The 9,781-nt window shown below is 35.2% G+C and overlaps 4 protein-coding genes across 4 annotated transcripts; all 4 read left to right on the top strand.

Moving 5' to 3' along the window:
- Positions 1-91: 91 nt before the first annotated feature.
- TM35_000014770 (uncharacterized protein) lies at positions 92-1,771 on the top strand (the record flags this gene model as incomplete). The annotated part of the gene is made up of 1 exon (XM_029021158.1): positions 92-1,771. The coding sequence occupies one exon, from the start codon at positions 92-94 to the stop codon at positions 1,769-1,771; it is 1,680 nt and encodes a 559-aa protein (XP_028887666.1).
- Positions 1,772-2,363: 592 nt separating this feature from the next.
- On the top strand, positions 2,364-6,875 carry TM35_000014760 (multidrug resistance-associated protein; the record flags this gene model as incomplete). The annotated part of the gene is made up of 1 exon (XM_029021157.1): positions 2,364-6,875. One exon carries the CDS (start codon positions 2,364-2,366, stop codon positions 6,873-6,875), a length of 4,512 nt encoding a protein of 1,503 aa, XP_028887665.1.
- Positions 6,876-7,215: 340 nt separating this feature from the next.
- On the top strand, positions 7,216-7,944 carry TM35_000014750 (NAD-dependent deacetylase; the record flags this gene model as incomplete). Its single annotated transcript, XM_029021156.1, has 1 exon — positions 7,216-7,944. One exon carries the CDS (start codon positions 7,216-7,218, stop codon positions 7,942-7,944), a length of 729 nt encoding a protein of 242 aa, XP_028887664.1.
- A 546-nt stretch (positions 7,945-8,490) lies between these two features.
- TM35_000014740 (DoxX) lies at positions 8,491-8,958 on the top strand (the record flags this gene model as incomplete). Its single annotated transcript, XM_029021155.1, has 1 exon — positions 8,491-8,958. The coding sequence occupies one exon, from the start codon at positions 8,491-8,493 to the stop codon at positions 8,956-8,958; it is 468 nt and encodes a 155-aa protein (XP_028887663.1).
- Between the last annotated feature and the right edge of the window lie 823 nt (positions 8,959-9,781).

Here is a 9,781-nt window from a genome sequence, read left to right as displayed (position 1 = left end):
ATATATATATATATATATATCTTCTTGTTTGTATTAGTGTGTGTGGTAGACATTATTATTACTGAAGAAACACCATTCATTCCGTACACAAATGTCCAATTTTGCTGAGTGGACTGAACCCTCAACACTGCAGGGGCCACAAATGCCCTTCTGGAAGCGGGCCGAGACCCGATGGAAACAACAACAGGCGTTAAAATTAAAGTTGGAGGTGTTCTGTCGGCGTTACTGCCCGCTGCAACTACACTTAGTGCCACTTCTCGCTGCAGAGTATAATAGCCGTGAGGAGAAATTAAATGAAGAACTCTTCGCCATCTACGGCCACTCACTCACAGAACTGCAAACAGCAGTAGTAGAAGAAGAAAAAGAAAAAGAAATGAAGATGAATGTAGAGAGAGGAAACACACAGAGTTCATCTACGCTCTGTGGGACTGGAGATTTCGTTAGGAATCCTATGGAGCAGGCTATGGCTCTAGCGACTTATTTCGGTTTAGATCCTTACTATGTTAAGGCAGTGGAAAAACGTGTGAGGCTCGCATCTATTAAGAGAAATAATCTAAACAAGTATGAAGAAGAAAAAGAAGAGGATAAAGAAGTTAAAATACAAGAAACAGTACTCTTTGAGGTTCTAGCCACTCTTTTCCCAGATGTATTACTTCATGTATTGATGGAGTCTAAACAACGTGAGACTCTTGTGAAGAGACGTTTATTGTCTTTCTTATCATTTCATGAACCACATGATAATAATAATAATGATAATAATAATAGTACTATTAATACAAAATCTCTCACTTTATACGATAATGATTTCTCAGAAATGTGCCAAATATTTCATGATGCTTTTCGAAAATACTACGGATCTTTTCTCACAAGGCAGAAAGTGATTGAAGACCACACTGTGCTACTTCCTTTTAAACCACTTGAGGAACAGGAGGATGTGGCTCTTTATACTCATCCGTTCACAAATGAAAAAGATCCCATGCAACATCTTAAACAGAAAATGTACCGTGGAGATGTGGGAACCATGACAGATTTACCATGTACACAATATATTGGTCATTCTCCTTATTATAATAATAATTATAATAATAATTATTATTATCCTCTTTCTTCTTCTTCTATTGCGGTGAATATGAGTGGTCGTATATACGGTACGGGGCTTCCACTCTTTGGCGGCGCTCACAATGGGGTTCGCTGTGATGTTGAGCAATTAAGGCGAGAACGGGTTCTCATGAATCCACAGAAGTCTCTTTTGCCGAATTCATCTATTCTGTTAGATGCGGCGAGTTGTCAAAAGTGTGTTTTTCTGGAGGAACAGTTAGTGCAGATGCGGGCAGAACTCACACGTCTACACTGTATCGCTATAGCAAATGAAGAACAAAAATATTATAATGAAGCTGTAAAATACTCACTACAAGAAAAATATTATTCTTTCCCTAATAATAGTAGTACTACTAATACTAATACTAATATAGTAGACACATCTGTGGTAAATATATCTCAGGGTATTATAGAACCACATCATAAATGTCTCATGTGCAAAGAGCTGCGGCTGACAATAAAACAACTGGAGTCTAAACTACGTGAAAGTTATGATAACAGACGAGAACTACTCATTAAATTACGTCAAGTTCAACTCCCAGTTTCTCCGAATGTGGTTTTAATATCAAATCATAAAGGAGAAAAAAAGACAAGGACTGTCTCTACAATGACCTTATTAAAAGGTCAGCAATTGGATGAAATGAGAGGGTATATGATACTTGACTGTCTTTAAAATATATGTATCTTAAGGACACTTCCTTTTTTTTTTTATTTTTTTTTTTTTACAAGCATGTGTGAAAACATGATGTTTTTTTTTTTTGTTGTTGTTGTTCTTCTTCTTCTTCTTTTCCTCCTTTCACAGTAGCGTTTTATATGACTTCTGTATATAAATAATATCCCTTCTCTCTCTCTCTCTCTCTCTATATATATATATATATATATATATATATATATATATATANTATATATATATATATATATATATATATATATATATATATATATCTTTTATGCTTATTTTCTCACTGCATATAAGGGAATATTGTGTGCATTGTAAGTTTCTTATTCACTTCTATTTATTATTATTATTATTATTATTATTCCCTTCTTTCTGGATTAGTATGTATAAATGTATTCTTCCTTCTTATATTATGGGTGCATATAGGCTCAATAAATAAATAAAAAAATAAATAAACGGAACATGTGCTTTTTTTTTTTTTCTTTTAATTATTATCTTTCTTTTGGTTCCCTATCTTAAAGGAAGTATCAGTTGCAAATAAGCGTTTTAAAGGGTAATCTACCAAAAGAGGAAAAAAAAAAAGAAAATGAGTTACAAGGGGAATAGTGATGAAGTAAATCCATATATACGAAAGGTGTATATGGTGCGTATAGTATATGATGTGATGATTTGGTTTGCATTAATTTCTCTCTTAGTCTCTATGGTGTGGTTTAATCATCGACATTTACGTATTCGTTCCAAATCTATTTACTACTGCTGTATTTTTGCTATTTGTAGTGTCATTATCAGTATACTCTTTCTATTATTTAATTATCCTAGTATATGGAAAGATCAAATTGCCTGGACAACACGTATAGGTGCGTTTGGTTGGCTTATACTGCTCCTCTATTCTGTTCAGCATGTTCACATTCCTAATATCATTTTCACTTCTTTGCTACTATTACTTTTAATAACGGCGTGGGTAAATATTTCAGTACAACTTTTATCCTCTATGTTTTACTCAGCAGATATCATTGCCGATATTGTATTAGTGATACCACACACAATCATATTTATTGCCATTGCTGATTGGGAATGGTTGATTGTACATGAAATCACTTCTGTATTCCGTTGGAAACCAACTACTACTACTACTACTACTACTACTACTACTAACACAACAACAACTACAAAAACTAATACAATGGAATCTGAAATCTCTGCAGATGTGTATAATGATGGATTTCAGTCTAATTTACTTCCTCTACGTCGTGATATGTGTGTGGATGCATATACGCCAGAGATGCGTTTTGGACGAACACATTCATTTTTATATATACTTATGAGGCGTTGGGGAGGAATGTATCTTTTATTAGCCATTGTGCGATTGATGTATGAACTTGGTGGTTTATTGCCAGCGTATCTATTGCGTACATTAGTGGATAATCTCGTTCAAGCACAGTCTGGGAGTACAAAGAATGGAACTGGAGATTTTCAAACATCTGCAGTGGTATTGTTTTTAATTATTTTATGTACACTTGTAGTAACATTTCTTCGGGTACATTATAATATGAAGCTTAAGAAGATAGCCGTTTACAATCGAGGTTTATTGACAATGGAACTTTTTAGATGTACTTTAAATAGACGAAAATATCAAATTGAGAATAAAACACAAGGAGAAATTATGAATCATCTTACAGTTGATATTCAACGGGTATCGGATGCTGTTCAAACCATTAATGATTTATGGGCTTTACCATTACAGTTGATATTTGCTCTTTATCTTCTTTATATTCAAGTATCTTTTGCCTTTCTTGCAGGTGTAGTGGTGACGCTTCTACTTATTCCTGTTAATGCCTTACTTGCGAAACGTATTAAACATGTACAAACCAATCTTATGCAAGAAAATGATGAACGTGTATTGACGATAACAGAAATTGTAAATAATATACTTTATGTAAAAATGTGTGGTTGGTCTCATTTAGTACAAGGATGGGTAAAAATACCACGAGAACATTATATGAAATATCTTACTTGGTTAAAGTATTTAGATGCCTTATGTGTATTTTTTTGGGCTACTACACCAACACTCGTATCTTTATTTACATTCATTACATTTATTTGGATGGGAGGACATTTAACTACTGGTAAAGCCGTTACCGCATTAGCCTTATTTGGATCTCTTATTATGCCTTTAAATGCCTATCCATGGGTTATTAATGGTTTTATGGAAGCCTACGTATCATGGAAGCGTTTACAACCCTTTTTAACGATAAAATTAAATGATAGAACTCTAACTTCAATGAGATGTTCATTAAAAGATAGGAGTAATATAAAAGATTATAGAAAAAAAGAAGAAGAAGATGGTCAATTGGGTAGAATATATAAAGTAGGAGAGAGACAACCTTTATTACTGGAGAAGGATATAGCAGATAATTCATATCAAGTACAACAATCTTATTCGAAAAGTTTTCAATTATTTGAAGAAACAAATAATGATTTTTTAGTTAATATAAAAGAAAGTGGTGTGATTTGTACAGTTTCAGTAAAAGATACAAGTTTTAAAGATGATTTTATATTACGTATTCCAAAATTTCAAGCCTCTCGTGGTCAACTTATAGCCATTGTAGGACGTTCTGGATCTGGAAAAAGTACATTTTTAAATTCTATTGCTGGGGAAGTGATGATAACTTCAACAAGTGCTTCTACAGATGTTATCTCTATCACACCAACATCTATAGCTTATGTGGAGCAGCAACCTTTTTTAATATCAGGAACCATTAGAGAGAATATTCTCTTTGGTCTTTCCTATGATTCTAGTCGATATGAGGCGGTTCTTCACGCTGTGGCGCTAAAAGAAGATTTAAATTATTGTTTTCATCCAGATGGTGATAATAGTCCTGTGGGAGATCGTGGTGGTTTATTAAGTGGAGGTCAGAAAGTACGAGTGGCATTAGCTCGTGCCCTTTATGCTGATAAGGAAGTATACCTTATAGATGATCTTCTTGGTTGTTTAGATGCTACTGTAGCTCATCATATTATAATAGAAGCTTTTGTAGCTGCAGCGAAAAGAGGAAGTTGTGTTATTGTTGTAACCCATAATGAGGAACTTATACAACAAGCAGATGCTGTATATATATGTAATGAGGGTCATATTTTATACACCAATCAATATTATGATACTATTGGATCATCTTTAAAAAGTATACAGAAAAAAAAATCGGATTCCATGATAATAGGATGTACAATAAAGAAAAAAAATGTTCAAATTGAAGAAGAAGAAGAAGAAGAAGAAGAAGCAAATATAAATATAAAAAGGGAAAAGGATAAAATAAATGTAAAAAAAGTAGAAAATGAAGTGTTGGATAGAATAGTTTCTAAACCTATTTTAGAAACTTCTGAGCGTGGATCACTTTCATGGGATACCGTTACATGTTATATTAGTCGTATTGGTTGGAAATTAACTGGATTTATTGTAATTTCAGTTATTGCTATGCAACTCTCTCGTAATCTTAGTGATCAATATGTTGTTGTTTGGTCTAAAGATGGTAAAAGTAATACCACTATGTTTTTACGTGTTTTGGGATTACTTGCGGTATTAAATAGTTTGTTAGCACTCGTACGTGGATTTTGTTTTGCCATTGGTGGACTTAAAGCCGCAGAGAGAATTCATAATGAACTTTTATATCATGTCATTTCCGCTACTTTTGCCTTTTTCAGTAATACACCGCCTGGACGTATTATTACTCGAATGACAAGAGATATAAGTACAATTGATGATTCCTTACCATTTATTACAAATATCTTGCTAGCTCAGACATTTCTTTTTATAGGATCTTTAATTATTATTCTTGTGAATTCTAGTGTTGTGATGATGTTTTTATTATTACCTCTTTTGTTATCTTATTATCATATACAACGTCCTTATCGAATATTTTCACGTGAATTGAGACGATTAGAAGGAGCCGCTGATGCTCCTTTATTAGATACTCTCCGTGATTCCATAGATGGTGGGGTGTTAATTCGATCACTTGGAAGAGAAGCTGTGGAATCACAACTACGACGAGCCAAAGAATCTCTTGAACTTATTCTTCGTATACAATATAATACTCTTTTATTGAATGCCTGGTTTATTCTTCGTTTGGAGTTGGTAGGTATTTTATTACTGATCTTTGTTGGTAGTGTTGCTTTGCTTGGACACGGAAGTACACATGCCCCACTCTTGGGATTAGCGCTTGCATATGTACAACCACTAACTTCTTATGTAAATGGTCTTTTAGGGGCTTTAATTTCTACAGAAAAAGAACTTGTTAGTGTTGAGCGTGTACGACAGTATTTTCAGTTACCTAATGAAGAGGGAAATGGAAAAAATATGGTTTGTTTATTTCCTAAAACTCCATGGCCATCTGTTGGAGTTATTCATTTTACAAAAGTTTCTATGCGTTATGATTTGTCTACTCGACAAGTATTACAGGAATTAACCTTTCATGTAGAGGCTGGAGAAAAAGTTGCAATAGTTGGACGAACAGGTGCTGGAAAATCTTCTATTTTTGCTGCTTTATTACGTCTTGTAAATCTTGATAACGGTTCTATTACTATTGATGGAATTGATGTTGGAAAAATACCATTAGAATTTCTTCGTACTTCTATAGGTATTCTCCCACAACAGCCATTTATTTTTCATGGTACACTACGTAAAAATTTAGATCCTCTTAATCTTTACACAGATGATAAGATTCATACCGTTATGAATTCTGTTGGTCTTGGTGAATATTCTATGGATTACGATATCGTTAATAGTGAAAGTATTAGTGGTGGTCAACGACATCAAATTGCGGTGGCTCGTGTATTACTTCAACAATCCCGTATATTACTATTGGATGAACCCACATCTCAGTCAAGTGTGGAAGCGGAGTCATTACTATGGAAAATGTTAGATGCGCATCTAAATAGAACTACATTGCTTTGTATTACACATAAACTCACACATATTGATTTTTTTGACCGTGTCATTGTGATTAATGATGGACATGTTGTGAACAGTGGGACACCGACACAACTGCGGCAAAATCATTCATGGCCTTTTTCTTTGAATTTAAACACATCTCATATTCTTTAATGATGATTTGTGATGTTATTATTATTTCTTTTTTTTTTTATTTTTACCCATTTTTTTTTTTTTTTTTTTTTTTTGGCTTATTATATAATTGTTTATTTATGGGGAATGTTATTCATTTCATCTGGAGAAGATATCTAGTTATTTTTTTCTTTTCTGTTTTCCCATTCTCTCTAAAGAAAGAAGGGAAAAAATAGTAACAATAAAGGAAAAGACCTGTAAAAGATATCTGTTTTTCTTTCCTTCTTTCCTTCTTCTCTCTCTCTCTCTCATATATATATATATATATATATATATATATATACATTTCTCTCTCTTATTGTGGGTGATAGTATAGTTATTCATGCAGTCGCGGTGTCGGCTGGTGGCTATTCTCACCGGCGCCGGTCTCTCGGCGGAGTCGGGCATCGCCACTTTTCGCGACCAGCGCGGCCTGTGGGAGAACCACCGCGTGGAGGACGTCGCCTGCCCGTCGGCGTATCAGCGGGACCCGCTGGTGGTGCAGCGCTTCTACAACGCCCGCCGCCGGGCACTGTTGGCCCCGCAGGTGAAACCCAACGCGGCGCATCTCGCGATTGCGAAACTGCAGCGGGAGTTCCGCGACGGGCGAGTGGTGGTCATCACACAAAACGTGGATGATTTGCATGAGCGGGCGGGATCCACGTCGGTGCTGCACATGCATGGAGAATTATTAAAGGTGCGTTGTACCGTAACGGGCGAGGTGTTTCACTGGACACGAGATGTGGAGCACTTGAAGGATAAATGTGCGTGTTGTGCCGCCGTTGGGACGCTGCGGCCGCATATTGTTTGGTTTGGTGAGATGCCACTTTACATGGATGCGATCGCGGAGGTGTTGGAGAGGGCCGATCTCTTTGTATCTATTGGAACTTCCGGTAATGTTTACCCCGCTGCGGGATTTGCTCTTCAGGCAAAGGCAAATGGGGCTAAAACACTGGAGTTGAATCTTGAGCCAGGTGAGAATTACAGTAACTTTGATGAGAGTGTGTATGGAAAGGCTTCAGAGATAGTACCAACCTGGGTGGAGAAGATGTTGAAAGAGAATGCAGAATAATAAGAAGTTTCACTCTCTCTCGTTCTCTCTTATTGTTATGAATAAAGTTATCTGTTACTGTTGTTGTTGTAGTTGTTTCTTGTATTTGCATCATATTCAGAGAGAGAAGAGAGAAAGGGAAAAGAACAGGGTGTATGTTCTTTTTTTTTCCGCGTTTCTCTCTTTCTCTCTATCTTTCCTTCTTGTTCACTTTGTCTACTTACTTAACACTCTAAACAAAGAATCTATTTAATACTTTTTTTTTTTATTGCTTTGTTTAACTTCCTTGAAACCTTCTTTTTTATTTCTTTTTTTTTTTGTTTGAAATTATGGGAGAGGATCAACAACAAGAAAAACGAATAAAAAATTTAAAGGAAGAAAAGACGGTTTTTAAAAACCTAGCAGAAGAACGTGGGAAAAAGAAAAACGGAAACGAAAAGTATTAATTTCAACAACAACAACAGAAGGCATATCTATATCTATATATAAATATATTTATTTATATATATATAGATTTTATCAAGGAACAGAAATCCAGTGTAGATAAAGGGTGATAATAAAACAAGAATGCGCACGTTTCTCCGCTATTTGGGATTATTATTTATTCTCGCCGTGTTTATCGCGTCTGGTTTACAACAGATTGTGAATCCCTCTGTTGGTGCGGCGTTATTGGCAAAGAGCAATTTCCCACAGATGCTGCAGATGCTCGGTGTGCAGTACCGCCTGCGTGCTGTGGACTACACTGCGGTGATTCAGGCAACAGGAGCCGTCTTTCTTGGCTTTTCGCTCTTTATTCTTCTCGGTGTGGGCCGTGGCTTCTTTGCTTTCATGTTGGCGTTGGGCACTATTGTGGTGACCATCGCCTTCCACGTCAATCTGGAGAATCCACGAGCGACGACGGAGAATGATCTCTTTCACGTGATGAAGAATCTCTCCATCACAGGCGCTCTCCTTTTTGTTGCGGGTAGTGGCCACAGATCTCATAACTTCTCCAAGGCTCATCGTGAAGTATTACAGGAGCACAAGAAAAAGTAATATACAAGAAAGAGAGTATGTTTGCAAGTACAGAAAAAAGAATGAAAAGAAAGAAAGAAAAGAGATAGAGAGAGGGGGGTGAGGGATTGGGTCTGGAAACGATTTTCTTTCTTTCTTTTTTTGATTATGATTATCTTTTTTTTTCATTTTCTCATATATATATATATATATATGAGACTGAAAACAAGATTAAATAGACCGGTGTTTATGATATCCTTTTTTATTGGAGATAACGGTTGCTAACCTTTCGTCTGCAGCAAATACAGATCTTCTCCCACAAGGTGTGTAATTGAATGCAATGAAGGAAAAGAAAAGAAAGAAAAAAAAAAAAAAAAAGGGAGAGACTAGATAAAGAGAGGAATTAAACAAAAAAAAGAAAAAAAAAAGGAAGTAAAGAAAAAAAAAAAAGTGAAAAAATTAGAGACAAAAAAAAAAAGAAATAAATGGAATGGAATTTGTAAACTTACACCTCAGTCTTTTACAAAAGAAAAAGAAAGAGAAAATATGTAGGTTGACAAGTGATATGGTTCTGTGAAGTGCATGACGGGAAGGAAAAAGAAATTGAAAAAAGAAGATTGTTGAGACTGGGAATGAAAGAATCCCTTTTTTTTTTTTATTTGTGCGTCCTGAGCGTCGTGTGTGTGGAGCAGTGGGAATGAAAAGACACGAAAACTTAAAGAAGAGCCGAATATAATTTGCTTCAACTTATCTATTTTGATACCTTTCCTTTTTTTTTTCTCCACCTTTTCTTTCTCTTTCTTTCTTTCGTTCTTTCTTTATTTATTTATATTTCCTTTTCATTCAATCTGTTTTTTTTTTTTTT

Source organism: Trypanosoma theileri (genome assembly GCF_002087225.1).
Source record: "Trypanosoma theileri isolate Edinburgh chromosome Unknown TM35_Tth_1_V1, whole genome shotgun sequence".
In the NCBI taxonomy this organism is placed as follows: Eukaryota; Euglenozoa; class Kinetoplastea; order Trypanosomatida; family Trypanosomatidae; genus Trypanosoma; species Trypanosoma theileri.
Note: the sequence above shows the minus strand (reverse complement) of the source record. Positions and strands in the feature narration are given on the sequence as shown.